The sequence below is a fragment of the Cryptomeria japonica genome, chromosome 11 (assembly GCF_030272615.1).
Source record: "Cryptomeria japonica chromosome 11, Sugi_1.0, whole genome shotgun sequence".
Lineage (NCBI taxonomy): Eukaryota > Viridiplantae > Streptophyta > Pinopsida > Cupressales > Cupressaceae > Cryptomeria > Cryptomeria japonica.
The window spans coordinates 327,709,085-327,733,240 of NC_081415.1; the positions used below are offsets into that span (position 1 = coordinate 327,709,085).

The window sequence follows — 24,156 nt, forward strand, 5'->3', positions numbered from 1 at the left end:
AAGAGGTGGTAGGATCGTCAGCTTCACAATCCTCCTCATTATCCAACTCCTTCTCCTTAATGGACAGAAATATCCAAAAAGCATGGCCAGGAATCAAAATTAGACATGGATCAACATCAATGAGTAAGGGTAAAAAGGGAAACGTAGAGAAGGTCCAATGGAAACCACCAAAGAAGGGATGGGTTAAAGTAAATTTTGATGGAGCAGCGCAACAATCTGGTCAGCTAGCGGGGGCTGGATTTGCATTATGGGATGACAATGGAGATCTTTTAAAATATGGAGCTAAAAGGCTTCGGAAGAGCACCAACAATGAGGCAGAAGCCCAAGCAGCGCTATTGGGTATAGAATTAGCAAAAAAAGAAGGGGTTAAAAACCTTCATTTAGAAGGGGATTCCTTAATCATAATTCAAGCAATTATGAATGGGGAGATAAGTGCTTGGCATCTTCAAGGTCTCTTAGCAGTAATATTAGAAGAACTTAATTATTTTGAAAAATTCAAAATCAGTCATATTAGAAGGGCGGGCAATCAAACTGTGGATAGTTTATCCAAATGGGCCTTGTCTTTCAAAGCCGAAGATGTATCGAAAGTGGATGGCTTTCAGGGATTATCACTTTTGGGGGAGGTGTCAGGATAATGATTGGTGAGAGGGGTTGGGAGGAGTGGTGTCAGTGGGATGGTGTCAATTCCAAATGAGACTCTATGTATGAAAAGGCCGAAGAGAAAGCTTGCACGGGGGAAGCTCTGCAGTTCCAACAAAAACACAAAAAGTAAAGCTCAAAATGGCGACCAATCGGGAGAGTAGCAATAATGATGCACGACTCCTTGGCACACTTGAAATAACATCAGTAGTTGGATGGAGCAAGTGGAGGTTAAATGCATTTGATAGGGCTTTTCAAGAGGCAAACATGTGAAGGCATTATCAGATGGATGGTGTGCAACGCTCATAAATAGGGTATATGAGTGTTATAAATCAAGAGTTGTAGGGCTTGCAGCGATTGTGGAGAAGTAAACAAGGTTCAGAGAAATTGAGAAGAGGCATCCGAGAAGGAAGAAGGGTAAGGAGCCGCCAACATGGAAGCGGCTTTTACAGTCACCACCAAAAAACAACAAAAAGGTTTTAAAGGGGCTATGAACAAGGATAGAATGGCAGGGCTTCTCCGATTTAAGGAGGAAATGATAAACACTATGCTGAAGGTGGTTGGCCCATTTTTTATGGAGAATGTGGCTCGCTGGAAGATAAATTTAGATATCATCTCAATGGTGATAGCATGGGGCTTAGAACTTGGAGAAGATATTGACACGGTGAAATGGGCAGCAACGTCAATTTTTGAGGATGCTATGCTTGAAGGGCTTGATTCCATTCTGGAATGGGATGTGCCAGGAGTAGGGTTCGACTACTCAGAAGGATTTGCAGAGGCCAAGGATGCTAAAGAGTTTGGATTGGTCCCCTTTGTTCGCTGGATACGGAAAGCAGACAAATAAGATTATGTGCTGGAAAGGGCAGGAGCATGGGAGAATCTGAAGAGGTTGATTCAACAACACGAGATGGAAGAGAATGACCTGGTTAAAGCATGACTAAAGGCTCACCCTAAAGGCAGGCGTAGAGGAATGAGAAAGCAAAGGACATTCCAAGGCAATTGGCAGCAGATGAACCCCTTCGAATTTCCGACTGGAGGTTGGTGAAGGCGAGGGGATAGGTGGGTGCTTTTTTTATTAGTAATGGAAGTCATTTATTAGAAATCAAATAGGGATTATAAGATTAACATTAACAATGTAAACCCGTTATGGGTCTGATTAGTAGAGTTTGTTATCAATAATAGAATTATATACCATCCTATGGGTTTACATATGAAAGCCAGAATTTTTGAAGATGTAAGAAATATACTATATAATGAAATATAAAATATTATTACCGACCAAAAAAACAAAAAAAAAATTCATTTAATATATATCTAATATATTATAGAAATTTTCAGTAAGTTATATATGTATTTTAAAGGTTAAATAATTCTAATATTAATAAAAATAAAAAATAAATCTATAATTTTAAAAGACAGTAAAAAATAATAGATAAAAAAATTGGAAGAAAAGAAAAAAATCAAATCAAATCAAAAAGGTTTTAATTAATTTTTTTGGTGGGGGGTTTAAAATTGTACCAGGAATGGTACTGTTTCTGCCCCGAACCTGCCAGCGTACAGATGGCATGGCATCGGAAGGGGTGGATGTCGGCAAGGTTTATGTGGCTGGATAGCCAGTGCCAGCAATGTGTTACTTTTTAATTTATTTTTAACGAGGGATCAATAGAAGCAGCCCTGTGGCTTGAAACATCACTCAAAGTTCACCTAGGGAATGTGTTATTAACCATGCAGATGATTTTGAATTAGCATGCATACATTGCTGATTAAATTATTAGGGTTAACAATTTTATTAAAATGAAAAAACCTTAACTCAGTTTCAATTGGGAATGGGCTAGTCTTGCATCACATGGTTTCCTATAGGTATTGGACGGCAGTCCCTTGTTGACCTTATGGCACCTCGCATGTTCCATTGTTATATTTATCGACAAATATTCAATGTGAACTTCATTTAATATTTTGACTTTAAAAATAGTTGCTCATATTTGGGTTATTTTGGATGGTATTGCACATTTCATCAACATATCAATTCTCAACATCTTATTATTAAAATGTTGATCATGTTAATAAACGTGTTGAACATGATGGCCCCCTCTATCAATCGTTTACCAATGTGTTCAAGATCATGTTAATGATTCCCTCTATCAATCCTTTATCATTGGTCCAATTCTATTTGTCAGTACATATGCAACTTTAAGGTGATATTTTAATGTCTCGCACGACAGGATTGTCCTGCAACCAAGCCATGAATCGTTGCACCTTTGCCAACACTAACATAATACAACTCAAACCAACATTGAAGATCACCATCACATCTACAAGCAAAGATGAATCATGACTAGTTTTTTAAGAATCATAATCTTAAAGTTCGACAAAACAAAAGTAACGTTGCTTCCGTTTAACAATATCATATTGGTTTTCAAACTGCATAGCCATCACAATAAAAGACGACAATCCATACTAGTTCCATTCAAGAATCACCGTAGTAAATATTAATAACACTAATTTATTGTATTGCAGACTTACATACTTGAAATGAGAATCCTTAATGCCAAAGCAAATTGTAGAAACCACAACCTGGAATTGTGAGGAATGCATTGAAAACATAAAAGCAATCCATGCCATAAGAAATTCAAGTGGAAGCTCCAACAGTATCAATAATACAATGTTAAGAATCCAACCTCACGATTGATGATAACACCAAGTTCAATTCCATATCATGTGCTCTGTGGTAGTACCAAACTCCATTTTATGGCGCGTGATAACACCAAGATCAATATTCTAACTCCACCATATACCACCAACAATTTCAATGGCACAAGACATCAACAATTACAATATTCTACCTCCACCATATACCTTTTGATCCCTTCCACTTTAGGGCAGATCCAATTTGACCATTACATTTTGATAGGCTCAACCGTGACAAACAGATATTGAAAGGCCACTAATGGAAGAGAAGCTGTTTAAAATTCCATAGCGGTTCTTTTCTTCAGCAGTACTGTATATTTAGATGTACATATGTAGGTAGTTAGAAAGAAGATTGAGGAAGAAATATAGTGCATTCACCTCTTTCAAGAGAATGCCTTGTATAAAACATAGAGATTGTTATCTTTTCTATACATCATTTCTGATGTTATTCATCTTTCTCAATCTTTGTTCCATGTTTACTTCAGTATACAATACATCTGAATTATGGCAATAAGAGAGTTGTCCACCAGGTAACTGTAGGGATCTAGTTCAATATGACCATTCGTTTCCATAAATTTAGAAAAACATTTCTAAAATATAAAAGGTGATCGGTGATTACTCAAGCAAACTATACTTCCTAAAACCCTTGAACAAATAGAATCCGAACCCAATGTGGGCACTGTAGGTAATATGGTTAAATCTTGCCTCTCGGATTAATGTGCATTACAAGGAAAAATGGAAATCCCCAAGGTTGAACTCCAATAATATTGGATCCACTCCTTGTTGTGAATCTTCTCCTTTGCTGCCGTACCAGACACTTCCACAAAATAGTGTCATATGTGAAATACAACTGAACTAGAAAATAGATATGGTAAAGTGGAAAATCCTTGCTCCAGGAGAACTGAATCTGTACAAGTATGAAACTGTTGAAATATTTCATGTCATCAAACTTGCTTGATAATTAATATATGACCATCCAGACTTCACAACCATTTCATTTCTCCTCGAGGTTACTCACAAAAGAATAACCTCGCTGATCTCACTATCTTTACAATTGATGTCACTAAATGCATCTCAGATATTTTGTGGTTAATTACATTGAAGAAATAAATGTATATGATAACTAGTCCTATAATGCACAAACATCAATATCTTACTCGTCCTCTAGATAAGCTTCACTTTGAATATCAAATACAGCATTTTACAATACATAATTACAAAAGCCAAACCATTTGACTCCAGGATTCATATGCCTATCCTCTTGGCTCCACATTCTGAACAGAACTTAGAGCTCTCTCTTAAATATGGTGAGCCACACTGATCACAATATTTTGCAGGTCCTGTTGGCTGGGGAACACAAAAGCAAGTGTCAGAAAAGACCATGCATAGCTTAAGACTATAATAGATTCTGACAAACAAAAATCCATATCTGGCAATTGCTTCAACGAGTCATACAAGGCTAGACGAGCTTAAGAAACAAAAATATAGATCTTATTACACATTAAAAAGGAAAAAATATGTCTCGGTTCACATATCAATTACAGTTGATCATTCTATTATATCCATCAATTCATACATTCAAGGGGCATTCTATTATACCATCAATTCATACTTTCAAAACAGAAATACATCAGTTGCATCCAAATAGGAACACAAAATTATAAAGGTTTCTCAAATAAATTTCTCAATCTGCCACTTCCAGTTGTAAGTTGAGAATACTCAGGTAGATTTCAGTCACAGTAAAGCTTAGCCTACTCATGACTCTCATAAATGAAATAAACACTCAATTTCCCTTTTCCAACAAAAAACTTTGGAAACAATTTATGATAATCGAATATGAACATTCCTAATCAGGAGAAACTTGCATGTGAAAAACGTTTCCAGATATACTAACATAGATTACATAAACTTCATATAAACATGGAGTTTCATGGTACTATAATTCTATAACACAACATTTCTACTTTTTGCCCCATACATTTCTGTATAACCCTCCCATGAGACAGCTTTAGGCCTGTCAACTTCTTCAACAACACAACTTCCTCTATAGCTCTTCCTTCCCTTCTTAACCAGGACCATGTGAGAAAGTTCTATTGGATAATTCTTCTTTTAATCATTATTGTGAAGTGCTAAAGAAAGCAGAAGCATGATAACTCTACGGTGAATATAACTTGTTGGATTGCAGGATGGGTACAACAAACCATCCTAATCAGACAATTTTCCATATTTCCTAGATTACAAAAGAAACCATGAAGATCTATGATCACAATCAAAGCAAAGTTGTAAAGAATTGTTAGGGATCAAAACATACATAGACAAGAAAATCACATTCGAATTATAGAATGTGGTAAGAGAAATGCTGATGTGTAGAAGTAGAAAACATAATTTCAAAACAAAATCAAAAAAAGAAAAGGTTTAAGGAACACAAATTGCTTTACAATTACCTAGTGAGAATCTTGTCCAAAATTCCTCTCTAATGAAATATTTGTATCAAGGTCACCTGTTGTACATCCTATATTCTAAATCGTGTTGGTAATCTGGAGAAGAGTCTCTGCAATTGGGCTTCAATTCAATTTGCTTTAGATCTTTTCTTTCTAGTGTTCTTGCTTCCCTTCTTATAAAGTCTTTTAGACCCTAACAATGCCTCTAAGTAATGTCACAATTATCTGAAAACAGTAATGTTGACCATTTTTGTGTCAACCTTATCCATACAGACAACCGATCTGAGATATCATCTACTAGCCAAATACCCTGTTAAAACCCCAGGCCTAAAACCCTAAAACCTTAAGGCTTTTTGCTTTAACGTTTTTCGGCCTTATTCTTTTCCTTTGTTGACCGGTTGGGGCGGTCATTTCACTCAAGTTTACCCGCTGGAGGGTCCCTTCTTCATGGCGGGACCGGCCCCTTTCACCCTCTATCAGCTGGCGAGAGTACCTTTTATCACGATGTCGCGTTGGTCAGGAACTTCCACTTTTGTTGCCTATTCCAATCTTCCTCTTTCACGCGACATCACAATGAGCAATATGGTCGGGAGGGAAAGGAGTTGTTGGCGGGAGTTCTTTTTTCTGTGTCGCGCAATCGGGAACTTTCCACTTTTGTTCCCTGCTACGACTGTTCTAATTTCGTGCGACACGATGATGAGCGATACTGGCGGGAGTTATAAGTTGTTATTGCTTGGTTTGCCTATCGTTCTTTCCCCGCAAACAGGAACAATGCTACATTTGGCGACTATTCCACTTTCGCACAACGCGGCGATGAGCAATGTGGCCAACGATATGAAGGATGAAGTGTTATCGTTGTTTCGCAGTGATCAGGAACTGAGTCCCACCTTTGGCTGCAATACTGCAATGGTTGTTTGGCTGGTGGGACCAACTCATTTTCAAGGCGCAATCATGGTTGTCCACCTGCATGCGAAGGGGAGGATCTAGTGGCCTAAACTTAAACTAGAGGTGATCGTTGGAATTCAAACAACTGCCCAGTAGTGGTTGCCGACTTAATGGGTCGAAAATCAATTGCTGACCTCGTCAGCTAACCAAATCAAATCTGATCTACTCCAACCACTTTCAAGAGGTTGAGGGACAATTACCATTACTTCGCCATGATTCTGCAAACGCCTCATTTTCGCCGGCCTTGCCCATTTACTGCAGAATGAAGACTTTTGGGCCGGTAGAGGACAATCAGACGCCTTTCTTGCAAGATTTTCTTGATTTTCAGGGATTGCCGCTATTTCCCAGTTCTGGGAGATATTTTCAGACACGCAACCATCTAATCAATTTGTCTGATCTGATTCTCCTTTTGTAACCTAACCCTAACTATTTAAGGTTTCTGAACCCAACGTTCTATCTGAGTTATGCCTAAACTACAAAGGCAAATTTTGTAGCTCTTGCTAAGGGTCCTCTCCTTGTTTCTCTTACAGAAACTCATACTTTATGCAACTGTAAACTTTGCTTTGCCTTTATATCAATAAAATTGTCTCTCACCTCTTTTCAGTTCAATTATTCTGTGTAATGCATTTTACCTCTTTATCTGAATGCATTCTTTTTTGATTCCTAGTTTATGCGATTGTGTTAACACCCCTGTAAACGTTGTCTGTGAATTGACTTTAGTTCCTCTCTTCATCTTACAGGATTCTGACCTTTGCATGTTCTTAGGGAGCTGATTAGGATAGAAAATTGTGCGTATCTTTGGCTAGTTTTCATTGATGTCTTGTGCAGTTATGGGCAGGGAGGATAAGGAAGTCGGCCTTCCCCGAAGACTCAACCTCACATGCACAAGGTCCCACACTTGGAGGTTGTTTCCATGTTTCACAAGGTTGCTAAGCACTAGTGTCAACAAGGGTGCAAACTTTTGTGACGACAATTTTTGACACGCCCGATGGGACTAATTGAACTATTTCTAGTTCAAGCTCTCTTATCTATTGCTGATAGTTGGTGTGTCTGTCAGCAAATTTTGCATTTGGAGGCAACATTTTACATACCTGGAGACTCTAAGAAGAAATCTACTAGTCAAGCAGTCCTAAGCCCAAACCAGTTGAAGATTTGGTGTGTTCTTCAGTTCATCAAGCCTTTTGGAGGCAACATCTTTCAAGCACCTACCCCCCTACAATCATTTGGTGAATCTATGGTGTGTTATATGTCTTTGGTTGGGCAGATCCGTTTGCCCTTTTAAGCATTTTGTTTAACAAGATCCATTTCTTTCAGATGCTTTAACATGAGTTCATACCATGGGTGTAACTTCTATGCACCCCCACTCTATGAGAATGCAAGCCATTCTTCCCCTGCTTACCAACAAGACCAAACTAGGACTGCTCCTAGTTTTAACCCCAACATCTTTGCTCCAGCAACAGGTGGGTATTTTCCTAATGCTTACCACCCACCCACCCCTGCTCAGCCTTCTTGGCAGCCTAATTAGCCTCAAGACAATGAAAAGACTATTATTGTTGAGATGAAAAGCATGAATAGCATGATGCTAGGCTTGTAAATGTTATTGCAATTTCAATTTAATGAACAAGTTATATGTTAGATAGTGTATTTTCTATTTTTGTATTATTACTATGACAATAATAATATCGTCTTTCTTTTCTGCAGGTCTGAAGGATGAACATGTATCGATTTCAATGTCATTCATTTTCTTTTGAATGATGTATATATAGCAAGGCAGTCACGATCAAGTGGCACCTTGATCGGACATGTCTTTTAGACATGTCCGACCAAGATGTCACTTGGTCGTGACTGTCTATCGATATAACTAATCGGTGCCATTTGTATATGTTAACAGATCGATAATCATACCCGATAATGAATCGGTGTTAAAGCAGATTATAATGGATCGATATAAACAATAAAAATAACTAATAGCATTATATGCTATCGGGTTACTAGCCCAATAGCATTTAGATCGACGCTTAACTATGTTAAGCAGGTCGTCGATCTAATCCATCTTTATTCAATATCGACATAATCAAGATCAAAGTTACAGTCTGATAAACATATTCAGTTTGGAAAGCATAAGTCAAATAATCTAATAGCATAGATTAGTAAACCAAAACAGAATAGAGGAGATTAACGAGTTAGGGAAATCTTATCTTGCAGAAGCTACTAATGCATTAACACTCCCTCTTAGCTTTGGAAGATAGATAAAGTAACCTGCATCACATTTCTTTTTCCATAATGTCAGTCTCCAAGAATATATATCATCTATACATATGATATGAAGTATCATCAGGACATAATATACAAATATAAAGTATCACTCTAAGAATGTGACATAGAGTATCACCTAACCATGTGATATAAAAGATTCATCATTTCATTATGACAAGATATCACCTAAACACGTGATATCAGTATTGCCTAAACACGCAATACTAAGGATAAACATATGAGGATGGTTAGATTCTCATCTTATCCAGGTTGTGATATGTGCACAAACATTTCTTACAAATATTTTATCACAACATCATCATGGCACATCCATGACATACCAGAGATCCAACATGATAGCTGGTTTAGAGAATCATAAGATCGTCACCTTATGATGTCTACATACAAGTGTTCATAATCTGAGAGATCGTCACCTCTTAGATATGAACACAGGGGGTGAAACCCAGATTGTCCCAACATGACAAAAGAAGTTTACACATTAAACATCTTATTTACAAAGCAGATTACCTTTCTATCATAACTAAACCTTTTCTGAAGTGATCAACCTTCACTCTGGAAAGTGGTTTGGTCAGAATATCTACAGTCTGATCTCCTATGCTAATATATTCCAGTTTGATCACATTTTTGTCTACCATGTCTCGCACATAATGGTATGGAATCTCAATATGCTTGGATCTGTCATGAAATACTGGATTTATAGAAAGCTTTATGCAGCTCTGGTTGTCACAATGGATGACAGTGGGTTTCATAGGTTCACCAAATAGTCCCACAAGCAACTTCCTAAGCCATATTGCTTCTCGAGCAGCCATGGAAGCTGCAATGTACTCGGCCTTGGTGGAACTCTAAGCTACAGAAGACTGTTTTCTGTTGATCCAAGATATCATGGCTGATCCTAAACTGAAGCAACACCCTGAAGTGTTTTTCCTGTCAGTCACACTCCGAGCCCAATCTGAGTCTGTAAATCCATGTAGGTCTAGATTGACTTTCTCATATTTGAGACCAAGGTTTAGAGTACCTTGTAAGTATCTCATAATGTGTTTCACTGCAATCAAGTGAATTTCCTTAGGCTCACACATAAACTAACTTAAGGCATTGACAGCATAACAGATATTTGGCCTTGTATTCACCAGATACATCAGGGACCCAATCATTTGTCTGTAGAGTGTAGGATCAGTAGATTGTGACTCTGTTGTTGCTTCCCTAAGTTTATGTAAATTTGTTTCCATGGGAGACGTCATAGGTCTGCAGTTATACATTCCGAATCTCTTCAAAATGTCCAAGGTATAACTTTCCTTGGTTTAGTATAATATTGTCAAAATTCTGCCATACTTCCAATCCTAGGAAGTAATGAAGGAGTCCTAAGTCCTTCATATCAATTTCTTTGGATAAATCATTCTTGCATTGATCTATAAGATGATCATTTCCTGTGATTAATAAGTCATCAACATATAAAATCAGCATTAGCATATCATCTTTATTTCTTTTGTAGTAGAGATTAGGATCTGCATCATTTTTATAGAAGCCTAGTCCTGAGAGATAGGTGTCAATTCTTTCATACCAGGCCCTGGGGCCCTGTTTAAGCCCATAGAAAGCTTTCTTGAGTCTGCACACATGAGACTTTGCATCATAAATTTCAAACCCTTCAAGTTGCTCTAGGTAGACTTCTTCTGAGATCTCACCATTTAAAAATGTTGTCTTAAAATCCATTTGGTGTACCTTCCATCCTTTTGTTGCTGCAATGGCTAATACAGCTCTCACTGATGTATACCTGGCAACGGGTGCAAAGGTTTCTTCATAGTCTATTCCCTCCCTTTGTGAGAATCCTCTGGCTACAAATCTAGCCTTGTGTTTCTCAATACTGCCGTCTACAGCATGTTTGATTTTGAATAACCATTTAGATGAAACCACAGATTTCTTGGTTGGCCTAGGAACAATCTCCCAAACATCATTTTTCATAATGGATTGATACTCTTCAAACATGGCATCCTTCCATACTTGATGTTTAAGTGCATCTGATACATTGTTTGGTTCAAATTTAGAGAGATCATTCATAAGAGCAACATAGCTAGTGAATTTATTTGGTCTTTTGCTTTCCCTGAAGGTTCCTAAAGGAGCAGCAAACTTCTGAGCTTTTGCTACAGTCTTGGTGGGCCCATAGAGGTCTTTTCTTGAGGTTTTCTCTAGGTGTGTTTGAAGTTTCACCTATGGTTTCCTCAAGATTCTCCCTCTGAAGCTCAGGAGTGGGGTCTTCTTCTATGTTAGGAGTGGGGATATAGATTTCAGGCTCTATTGTACTTAGGGCTCTTTTGAAGGCTAAGTCTTCTTCAAAGATTACATCCCTACTAAGTTCAATATTTCTCTAACCATGTATATATATTCTATAGGCTTTGGATGTTTCGCTATATCCTACAAGTATTCCCCTTTTTCCAGAAGGTTCTAGTTTTAGTCTTTTCTCTTTAGGTACATGTATATAGACAGGACACCCAAATATCCTAAGGTGGCTGATATCTGGCTTTAGTTTGGTAAATACTTCCTCAGGAGTTTTATCTTCAAGATTTGAGTGAGGACATCTGTTTTGGATATACACAGCAGTGTTAGTTGCTTCTGCCCAAAGATTGATATTTAGATTCTGATCAAGAATCATGGCTTTGGCAGCTTCTACAATTGTCCTATTTTTCCTCTCAGCTACCCCATTATGTTGAGGATTATAAGGTATTGTTAGCTCCCTCTTAATCCCTGAGTTTTTACAAAAATCTCTAAATAATTCTGATGTGTATTCCCCCCCATTATCAGTCCTTAGGGTTTTGATTTTATTACCTGAGTACTTCTCTGTCAGTGATTTAAATTCTTTAAACCTACCAAGGATCTCTTCTGATTCTTTACACTTCAAAAAGTAGATCCAAGTTTTCCTAGAGTAGTCATCAACAAATATTACATAATACAAACATCCTCCTAGTGAGGGAGCAGACATAGGTCCACATACATCAGAATGAACTAACTCTAATACTTTGCTTGTTTTCCTAGTACTATTATGGAAGGCACCCTTGATATTTTTACCTAGGGCACATCCCTTGCATGCCTCTGAATGATATTGCTGCAACTTAGGTAAACCTGTGACAAGGTTTCCCATAGATGACAAAGCTCTATAATTCAAGTGGCCTAGTCTTCTATGCCAGACCTCATTTGCATTTGTTGCTTCGTGAATCAAGGCTAGGTTGGGCTCTGTGCACAGCTCATACAAATAGCCCCGTCTTTGACCAATGACTTTAGCTTTCTTGATGGAAGAATTTTTCGGCCAAGCCAACACCTTGTTCTCCATGAAGGTTACTCTGTATCCGTTATCTTCTAGGGCTGATATGGAGACTAGGTTTCTCTTGATGCCGGGGGCATACAGTACTCCTTCGAGTTGCAATGATATGTCTGTCTTCAGTTTGATGGTGCAGGAACCAATTCCTCTAACTGGATGTGAGGAATCATCTTCGATGGTTACTTCCTCTTCATTATCCTTTGTCATGGAGTCTAGCACTTCTCTAAACCCTGTAATGTGTCTGGATGAACCGTTGTCGATCACCCAGGAGTTAGACTTATTTGATGCATGGCTTGTAAGTGCTGAGTAGAGGACATAGTTCTGGGAGTTATCTTCTCTTTTAGATTTTCCTGCTCTAGCAAATGTGGCTTGTTTGGCTCTCTCTGGACATTTTGCAACAAAGTGGCCGAACTTATCGCACCTATAGCATTGAATACGTGATAGGTCTCTCTTTGAAGTGTTCTTGCCTTGATGACCCTTCCTCTTCCTAAATTGCTTCTTCTTGGTTGTCTTATTTGTGTTAGTATTTAGGACTTGAAAGTCTTCATCTATTGTCTTTTGTTTTATTCCCATCTTGTTCAATCTTGATTCCTCTTGGAGACAATCGTCCCTTAATCTTTCAAACTTAGGATATTTGGACCTTGCACTGATGCCTTGGACGAATGTACTCCATCCACTAGGCAACCCATCTAGAGCAATGAGTGTTAACTCTTTGCTTTTGATCTCGTAATCCAGAGTTGCTAGTTCATCTCTTAGAGTTGATATCCGCATAAAGTAGGCGTTGATTGTCTCCCCCTTGTTCATGGTGATATGATTTATTTCTCGTTTTAATGCTAGAGTTCGACTTGCATTCGATATCTCAAATGTGCTTTCAAGTGCTTTGAACATTTTATAGGCTATCTGATGTTTTCTTATGATGGGCATTATGTTGTTCCACACCCCATCAACTATTATTTTGACGGCTTTTTCATTTCCTTCAATCCATGCAGTTTTGTCAGGTTCATTTTCAGGTTGATCATTTTTAGTTTGAACAAATGAATCCACTTTGTTTTCCTTTAAGATCATCTTGATTCTGAACTTCCAGGCTGAAAAATCATCGCCACCTCCAAGTCTGTCTTCGAATCTGATAGCACTGGCCATTGGAGAAATGTGATGTAGTATATAACCTTGTTCTTAAATTATTCACAAAATTGAATAGCCTCAAGTTCGATCAACTTGGCTCTGATACCATGTAAATGTTATTGCAATTTCAATTTAATGAACAAGTTATATGTTAGATAGTGTATTTTCTATTTTTGTATTATTACTATGACAATAATAATATCGTCTTTCTTTTCTTCAGATCTGAAGGATGAACATGTATCAATTTCAATGTCATTCCTTTTCTTTTGAATGATGTATATATAGCAAGGCAGTCACGATCAAGTGGCACCTTGATCGGACATGTCTTTTAGACATGTCCGACCAAGATGTCACTTGGTCGTGACTGTCTATCGATATAACTAATCAGTGCCATTTGTATATGTTAACAGATCGATAAACATACCCGATAATGAATCGGTGTTAAAGCAGACTATAATGGATCGATAAACATACCCGATAATGAATCAGTGTTAAAGTAAATTATAATGGATCGATATAAACAATAACAATAACTAATAGCATTATATGCTATCGGGTTAATACCCCGATAGTATATTAATGCCGATTCATAAATGAATCGACATTAATATGCTATCGGGTTACTAGCCCGATAGCATTTAGATCGACGCTTAACTATGTTAAGCAGGTCGTCGATCTAATCCATCTTTATTCAATATCGATATCATAATCAAGATAAAAGTTACAGTCTGATAAACATATTCAGTTTGGAAAGCATAAGTCAGATAATCTAATAGCATAGATTAGTAAACCAAAACAGAATAGAGGAGATTAACGAGTTAGGGAAATCTTATCTTGCAGAAGCTACTAATGCATTAACAAGGCTGGGGGAAGTAGCTAATGGAACAGATAAATGAGATCAAGGAGGAGTTGGCCTATCAGGCTCAACTTCAACAGCAGGATGAGTTATTTTATCAGGCTCAACAACAACAACAAGAGTTGGAGGCCCCAAGAGAGCAACAACAATGGGATTTGCAACAGGGAGATTGTCAAGCTTATCTTCAGGATAAGCAGTATGAAATGCAAAAGCGACGGTTTGTAGAGAGTCTCAAACAACAGATCGCTGCAAAAGAGGCTGAGATGAAGTTGTCACTTGCAAGGCAAGAAAGCCCCAAATTCAAAGTTCCAAGTTTTAGAAAAAGTGGGTCTTATGCATCTTTCAGGCCTGAAATTCCAAGTTTTAGGAGTCCTCCCTCATTTCAAGAACCTGTTCTTGAGCAGGTACATCCATATGAGGAGCTCATTCAAGAAGCCCAACCAGCGCCTTATATTCTAGAGGAGCCTATGCAAGAGAGCCCCAAATTCAAAATCCCAAGATTTAGGGGAGCTCAAGCTATTGATATATAGAAACCAAAGAAACGGGACTCGGACTCGGCTCGGACTCGGCAAGGCCAACTCGGACTCGGACTCGGGACTCGGCGTCAGACTCGGCTCCAGACTCGTCTGGACTCGGGATAGTGAAAAACTCAAGAAATTTAGAGATTTTTAAATATTTAAAACTTGTTTCAGACACCCTTTATTGAATACACCTTAAAGACACAATAACATCATCAAACTCGGCTCATTTGATTACATACACAAGTATACATCAATCACATAAGCATAAACGCAAATTGTAGCTGAAGAAAATAACAAACATAGATATATAAATATTGTCAAATGTATACAATATTACAAAACTCATGGAATAAAAAATCCATGTCATCATATGATCATCATCAAATGTTTCATACAAATACCAAAGGTAAATACAACTACAAGTCTATGGCTCAAAGGAGCCTGCACCCTCCGGCTCCAGCCCCCTACGAAGGTGTCTAAGGTAGGTCCTGGATGATTCGACTGCCATAGCCGCTCCCCGTGACACCATGCCATGCTCACCAACATCAGGAACACCCGTGTCACTATCTGCCTCTGAATCTCCTGTCTGTGCTCGTGCTCTCCGCTCCTCCTCTGCCATGGCTACAGTCTCAACCTCTATATCTACCTGGTCGATCCAATCAATGTCAGACTCGTAGGTTAAATTTTCTCTACTTCTATCGACGCAGTTTCCCCCATATTTTTCGACGAGGGTTTGGGGGCAGCGCCCCCAAGGTGGGGTCAAGGGGCAGCGCCCCTTGCGCGCTCCCTGTCGCAATACAGGGCGAGGTCGAGGGGCAGCGCCCCACGAGGCCAAAAAAACTTATTACAAGTCTGAATTAGGGTTTCTTTGAGAGTCTTCCTTAGGGCCTGGTTTTGATCTTGTTGCTAATTGGGTCTTGCTTGGTGAGTGAGTATCATTCTTGAAGGTCCAAGCTAGGTCAAGTTGGTGAGTGATAAAGTCTGGAATGTCATCCTGATCTTCAAATGCCCTGAAATTTGGCTAAGTCTGGAATGTCCTGATCCTGAAATTTGACTAAGTCTGGAAAACTGAAGAATCCTCCAAAAACTAGATTTTGCAATATAACTCCTGGAGGCCCGAAACCACTCTCAAACATCCTGACAGTATATATGGAATATAACTTAAAGTATAAGAAAGAAGAAAGATATAAGGAAATGTCACTTATACTTAAATGTTATATTCCATAAAATAATCCTGACGGAGAGACCAAAATGTCAAATTTCGCCCTTCCAAAAAAACTTATTACTTTTTAAAAAAACTTTTTAAAATGTTTTTTTTTTTTGTCATTTTATTAACCCAACCAGTAGCCGAGTCTGGGGCTCAGGACTCGCCGAGTCTGGCGATTTTGAGCCAAAATCGCCAACTCGGCGAGTCTGGCGAGTTTACTCTCCAGACTCGGCCGAGTCCGAGTCCGAGCCCCTGGGACTCGTTTGGCCTGACTCGGACTCGGACTCGCCGAGTTTGGGCGATTTCAGGCGAGTCTTGTTTCTCTGATAGAAACCCACTTTTCAAGCCCCTCAGTGTCCTTTGCAATTTTCCCCACCACCTAGGCCTTTTCCTGATACTATCTGCCTTTTTAAGGGTGGACCTATCCTATGGAGGGCAAACGGTAATCATCCTCATCTTAAGCTTGATATGCAACCCGCTGCCAGTGAGGACAACATGGTGAAATCATCTTTGCAACAGGTAGATACCAAGGATGACTAGTTGCAGCAGCAAACCATTAGACAAGAAAAAATATGCAGTGAAGAGGACTTGGTCATCTCTTTTGATCGTCTTCCTTCCTTCATTGAGCCTGAGGAGAAAGACCTTTCCTCGCCCAGGTCAATGGTGTTCTTGAGATGGCAGGGTGATGTTTGGTAATCACAAGGTGCAGGAGCTTGCGTTGGAGGTGGAAGAGGATCATGAAGACTGCAATGTCATGGAGGATCCTAGGTCTGCTCCTATCTCAAATTTAACAGATCTCCAAGGGAGTTGCAACAACGCCAAGATCAGTTCCATTTTGCTGAAGAGTGAAGAGTAGCAGGAGAGAACTCTTTTTGGGATGACTTGGAGGGCTTATGTTTAAATTTGGATACTGAGTTGACTCCTTCCAGAGAGTTGACTCATGAGCACCATGAGGAGGGGGAGGATATTGCATCTCCAACAGAGGCAATAAATCATAAGCAGCAGAGGCATATCTCAAATGTTCTCGTTTTGTCGCCATGTCAGCAATAGGGGGTGGACATTCCTAATCAGCAGGACATTGAAGTAGTCCACAAAAGGGAGGCTAACAATGATGGTCCACATCTGATTCCTTCAAGGGGATGCCCGATTAGGCATCTAGCTCAAACCTCCAAGTCACCCCTAATCATGCTTATCTTTGAGCATGAAGTTGAGCATCAGGGAGAACAAGTTCAGCTCGCCCACCTATCTTAGGAGAGCAACATTCAGACATGGGTGAACTTCTTTGTTCTCAAGCTTTAGGCGGCATACCAACAGTTTGTTGGATGCCTGTCATTTTTCTTTTCTTGGCTCATCAGCCCCAAGCATGAAGAGCATCAAAGGCTAGTCAGGAAAGGCAGTTATTTTGACAAGCCAATCAATGGCTTTGTTTAACTCATTCATTGAGAAGCAATGTACATAGTTAGTTTAGGTTCTTTTTTTTTCCAAGAAGTGCACGAGCACAGGTCATTCTTCCCTAGAACGGCAAAATTTTGATTTTTTGCAAGTTGCAGGGGCAGAGGTTATTATCATGTTTCAATCTTGACTCTGTGCCCAATGGATCTCCTAGGCTACTGATCTTGTGCCAAGCAGGCTTTCCACCCCTCAGAGTCGCCAGAAGTGTTGACCATTTTTGTGTCAACCTTAACCATACAGACAACCGATCCGAGATATCATCTACTAGCTAAATACCCTATTGAAACAAACCCCAGACCTAAAACCCTAAACCCTTAAGGCTTTTTGCTTTAACCTTTTTCGGCCTTATTCTTTTCCTTTGTTGACCAATTGGGACAATCATTTCACTTAAGTTCACCGACTGGAGGGTCCCTTCACGATGTGACCGACCCTTTTCACCCTCTATCGGCTGGTGGGAGTTCCTTTCATCGCGGTGTTGCGTTGGTCGGGAACTTCCACTTTTGTTCCCTGTTTCGATCTTCCTCTTTTGTGCGACATCGTGATGAGCGATATGGTTGGGAGGAAAAGGAGTTGTTGGTGGGTGTTCTTTTTGTTGTGTTGCGCAATCAGGAACTTTCCACTCTTGTTCCCTGCTACGACTGTTCTAATTTCACGCGACACCACGATGAGTGATACTGGCGGGTGTTATAAGTTGTTATCGCTTGATTTGCCTATCGCTCTTTCCCCACAAACAGGAACAATGCTACAATCGGCGACTGTTCCACTTTCGCGCAACATGGCAATGAGCGATATGGCCAACGATATGAAGGATGAAGTGTTATTGTTGTTTCATAACGATCAGGAACTGGGTCCTGTTGACGTGTTTTTTTATGACAGCGCCTAACACAGAATAAAGTTGCCTAACGGGCACTTCACTCTCTCTTGATCAAAGTACGATTGTATACTAAGATTGCAATGAGTTCAAACAATTGAAAAATAAATTGAATGAATGATTCAATAATCGGATGATTACATTGAACGATATACACACGTATATAAAGAGGTTACAAGACTAAAGAGCTAAACGCTAAATTAAGCTTAAAAGCTAATTACATAATAAAAAGCTAACTTAACAAGCTAAATAGCTAAATAAGTTGACAACTAAGATGACTACTAAAAATAGGAGATGACCATTATAGAAGATATTAATATTATTTTAACACCCTCCCTAATGGTCATCGTACTCAATAACCTACAAAAGACATTGCAGGTGTTATGATCACAAATGCAAAGACCATCTGCTGCTACGGAGACCCTCCCAGGATGTAAATGACCAAGAGTACTCAAAGCCATCCAAGCTAATGTAGCCTTCACACGCGAATTAGGGATCGGGCACACACGAATTACTAAAGCCTGAAACCATGATTTTGAGGAAAAAATCAGCAAACCCTTTAGCAGAAAGTACTGAGCACTATTTGCTCTAGCAACTCCTAAACAGACTGCAAGATACCACGATTGCAGATGTTTGCCCTGACAGTGTGACCTAAAACTAACTGCAACAAAGCACAATTTTTGAGGAGAAAAATCGATCAAAACCAGAGAACTTCGCGAATCACAAATCCCACACAAACTTCGCATATTACAGATGATTTTTGAAGAAAAAATCATAAAAACCAGCAAACAATTTTTGAAGAAAAAATCGTGAAAACCTAGAAATCCCACGCAAGCTTTGCGGATGACAGATAATAATTTTTAAGGAACAAATTCTAAAGCCTGCGAACAATTTTTGAGGAAAAAAATGTGAAAACCAACCAAACACGAAATTTGCCTATCACAAAGCATAGAAGGCTGACTCCTCTCCAGAATGCTCTGCAATTGAGCCTGCTCCTGTTCTTGAGACCCTCCCAGCCTAGATTGCATGGATGCCAACAATTTCCTGCAATCTTTCTCCATATGGCCAAACTTGTGACAATAGTTACACTGTACACTTTTCGTCTTTGAAGACTGTGAATATTGACCTTGCCCGTTCTGCTGGAAGGACTAACCTTTACCCTTGTTCTTATCCAAAACTGTAGCTGTGAAGGCCTATTCAGTGGACGAACTAGCATTGCTTCCAAACTGTTGCTTCCATCGATCCTATTGTAGAAGCTTGTTGCAGAGATCAGGAAACTTCAGATCAACACTAGTAGATGAGATATTGAGAGTATCAATGAAATGCTCGCACGATCTAGGAAGGCTTTTCAGCATGATCACTACCATATCCTCTTCCACCAAAGTTCGGCCTATAGCTTCTAACTAGTCACGGATCTCCTTGATCTTCGTGAGATGTGCTTGGGTAGAAGACTTCTCATCCATCATGATAGAAAACAGCATATTTTTCAGAAAGAAAGCTCGGCTCTTGTCGGGCGATTCATGAAGATCCTTCAAGAGATCCCAGATCTCTTTAGCTGTTTTACCTAAAGGCACCTAAGGGAGTTGATCTTCTGTGACTGAGAGTTTGATAAGCGTAACAGCCTCTCGATTCTTCGTATCATGTTTGTCTTGATCTTCACCTGTTGCTGTAGGACGAGGAACCTTGCCAAGAACAATCTGATCAAGGCAACGATATTCAAATATCGATAACATGCGTTGTTTCTAGGTGTTGTAGTTAAGGCCATTGAACTTCTGCCTATGTTCCAACATGATGTTGGTTAGTGATGCCATCACGAAAATAGAGGTTGATCGAGGTCAACTGAGTGAAAGCAAGAGAGAAGAATCTGATTTTTTTTTAAAACAGAATAGAAGCAAATGCTGAAAAAACTGAAACCCTGGAGGAGAATTCTGGCACGAATTCCAAGGCGCGAATTTTGAGGTTTGGAAGAAACCCAGAAATTAAAATTTTCAGCAAACTTAAAACTTGAAATTTTTCCTGAAAATAATCAAAAAAAATAATAATTTGCAGAAAATAAAAAAATGCCTCTGATTTTTTTTTGTAAAAAAAAACAGAAAAAATATAGACGATTTTTTTCCAAAAAAAATTAGGGGCAGAAACCCTAGGTCGGATGTAAAGCATAAACAGCACCCAGGATACACCAAAATTCCTAACATCCATAGAATTAGCAGAACTCACGGACTGTTTTTAAATTCCAAGGCAAATTCACTGGCACAAAATTTGAGGCATGGAAAACGAGGCACCCAGAAAAATATGAGATCAAACCCAAAATCTCTCGAAAAACCCACCAAGAATATGAAATCAGAATGCAGATCCAACAACTCAAAAATTGAGGCACGAAAAACGATGCACCCAGAAAAATCTGGTGACAACCCAATTGAGGTCTCAAAAAACCCACCAAGAATCTGCAACCAGAACAAAATTTTGACTTGAACTGAAGGGTCAAAACCCTAGTCAAAAATTGCAGAAACCATAGGCGGCCATGAATGAACCAGATCGAGCAAAAACACGTGAAGCAATTTGCAGCAAAAAATCCACGAACTAGAAGCAAACCACTTCGAAAAACTATTGAAATTTTTTTCTAAAAAATTCCTTTCGAAAATTTTTAGAATAACAAAGAAATTTCAAAAAAAATTAATTCTCTGCTCTGATACAATGAAAAATAAATTGAATGAATGATTCAATAATCAGATGATTACATTGAACGATATACACACGTATATAAAGAGGTTACAAGACGATGTTCTATAATTAGAACATAACGTTAAAGCAAAAGACTAAAGAGCTAAACACTAAATTAAGTGAGATTTTTTTCTAAAAAATTCCTTTCGAAAATTTTTAGAATAACAAAGAAATTTCAAAAAAAATTAATTCTCTGCTCTGATACCATGAAAAATAAATTGAATGAATGATTCAATAATCAGATGATTACATTGAACGATATACACACGTATATAAAGAGGTTACAAGACAATGTTCTATAATTAGAACATAACGTTAAAGCAAAAGACTAAAGAGCTAAACGCTAAATTAAGCGTAAAAGCTAAATTAGGCGTAAAAGCTAAATTAAGCTTAAAAGCTAACTTAACAAGCTAAATAAGTCGACTAAAAAACTAAATAGCTAAATAAGTTGACAACTAAGATTACTGCTAAAAATAGAAGATGACCATTATAGAAATTAATATTATTTTAACAATCGACTCCAAGGTTCCTATATGTGACGGATGTGACTCAGTTGGCCGATGTGATTGTTGGTAATCCAAGGGGACTTACGTTTGGATCATTCTTTCACCTCTTTGATGTGGCTAGAACTTCATTATTAGATATAGCAATTTTGTGATGCTTCTGCTTCAGATGAACTAAACTGAAAATAAAGGGGAAAGGGTTAGAAGGATCTAAATCTACTCCTAAGGGCAATGATATCAATAGATAATGCCTTAGTGGACAAATTCCAAATAGACCAAGCTCTGCTTCGCCAAATTTAACTACAACTCTGCAAGAACCTGTGCAACCTTCTGAGGATGTTGAAGGATTTTCACATTGAGAAAGTGCATTTGAATACCCAACACAATGCAATCGAAACAACTATTCACAATCGAACTTAGCACAAATTTGGTGGCTCAAGCTAACTTTACACTGCATCTTATAATCAACAAGATGCAAAAAGTATGAGATCATAGCAACAGTTGGCAATATGGATCGGTTGAGTACTAGCCTAGTGTCGGGTTTTCTACATCAAGTCTGAAGCTCTCTGTGGAGTCCTGATAGTCGGGCTTTCTCAAACTCCCAATATAGTTGCAAAGTTCTAATTTTTACCGACTTCCCGACATAGGCCTCAATTCTCTCTCCTTGAGCTGATTGAAGTCAACTGATGAACACGATTCACGAGCCATTCAAACCTCCAACTTGGTTTTGAATCTATTCATGGACCCGATTAATGCTATGTGTAACACCTTTAGGCATTTTAAAGTCTGGTACATATGTCGGGGGGGCTTTTCTCAGCCTATTGGGGGAATGAGAGAAGAAGAGGGCAATTAGTTTTCTTCTCAGTCGTCGTTTGCCATATAAGGAAATGAGTGTGAACTCAATTTTGTATTGGGAAGTGAAGGAAATGTTAATAAAACTGTGTGTTTATATATGTTTCCTTTAGATTGCAAATTCCTATGTTTATGTAATCTTTTCTCAATGCAATTCCTATTATATCAAAATTGTGTGGATTGTTATTTCTGAATCTTTGAATTCAAATTTATTAATCTATTGTGAAGATCTTTTTCTTGTTTCTCATTCGTGGGTGTGGGAGAGGTGAACTTTCTGTCATTTTTCTACATTCACTTAATTCTGGATTTAACCTTTGACATCTATTTCATGGCTATGGGTAGATGGTAGTGTGCCTTTTCTACTTTCTGGTTAAAAGCATACCCTGTATTTCCATTCACTGCATAACTTTCAAAGGTAGCTGCACCTTGTAAAACAAGTAGAGAGCACTTACAACTATCATTGCAAGTGACTCAACTGTTGGTCAGGTTGTCATTTATGTGGGCTAGGGAGTATTAATTGAAGTGACAAATCTGTTAACCAACAAGCGCCAAATCACACTATGGTGGAATTTTGCCTCGACTTATTTTCCTTGAGAGCCCTGATTTGGCGCCCTTCCTAGGATATGGGCACTATTTCTCTACAATGGTGCAATTTGGGATTTGTTAACTTTTCCTTGACGTTATGGTTTTAGCGCCTGAATATCGACTAGGGCGTTGAATCTCCAAGGTGAAGGAATTTTCCTTGGATGAGGAATTTCCTTGACATTGCCATATTGGCGCCCCTAACTGACCTTGGGCGCTATTTCCTTGACTTGGAGGAATTTGATCTTTTAGCGTTTTTTCCTTGGCCTCATTCATTTGGCACTCTATTCCACACTCGGGCGCTAATTTGCCTTAAGGAATTTTGGTTTCTTCAAGTTTTCCCTGACCCCTCCAATTTGGCGCCCACACCTGGACTTGGGCGCCAAAATCACTACATGGTGGAATTTCAGTATTTTCAAGTTTTCCATGGTGCCTTGAATTTGGCGCCCATACCTAATCTTGGGCGCCAAAATCACCTTGCCAAGGAATTTGTCTTCTTCCTCTCCAAACTTAGTTGATTTTGATCATTTCCGGATCAGGATGCCATTTTGGGGAATTGAAGTGATTTTCGCCAAACAAAGAAGATTTTCCATGTTTTCCACTTCTGGAATGAATGCTCACACTTAGCCATTTTTTATCCATTGAGTCTGCTTTTTGACTTTTCCGGATTTCGAAGTGTTCAGGAATGCTCAGCCTTCAGTGTCGAGATCCCTGCCAGTTGAGAACCTGTCACAAATAGACTTACTATAAATAGTAAGTATTTTAAAACGTCAAAATTAGAGCAAATTTGGGCAAGATGGCACTTATTGAAAAATAGAAATTGCTAAAAATAGTAAGTTTGATTTTTGGCAAAATTAGACCGATCCGGGAGGCAGTGAAATCCCTACAAAATAGGAACTTTCTAAAAATAAGTTTGCTCAAAATTCGCTCAAATTTCATGTATAGGTTCCTTAAAGAATCCTAATTCCAATGCAACGTTCAGTTTTTCAAAAACCCTAAAGGAAAGGCCTCAAATTCAAGTCTGAAGGGCAACACCTTAAAATTGGCAAAGCAAGTTTCAGACTTAGCCAAATTTATTCAAACGACTTGCAGACTTGATCAAATTGACCCCTAAACACTTGCAAATAGAGGAGAACGAAGGGATTGCTACGAAAAGACCCAGAGAAACGCAA

The 24,156-nt window shown here is 38.7% G+C and overlaps 1 protein-coding gene across 3 annotated transcripts in view; it reads right to left on the reverse strand.

Annotated features, from left to right (window-relative positions):
• Nucleotides 1-3,211: 3,211 nt before the first annotated feature.
• The window catches only part of LOC131065060 (uncharacterized protein At2g02148), a 76,294-nt gene continuing 55,349 nt past the window's right edge, over nucleotides 3,212-24,156 (reverse strand). For all 3 annotated transcript variants that reach the window (XM_057999450.2, XM_057999451.2, XM_057999452.2), the window contains exon 10: nucleotides 3,212-4,674. In XM_057999450.2, the coding sequence (XP_057855433.2) occupies nucleotides 4,573-4,674 (102 nt within the window). In that variant the 3' untranslated portion in view covers nucleotides 3,212-4,572. The remainder of the gene's footprint in view (nucleotides 4,675-24,156) is intronic.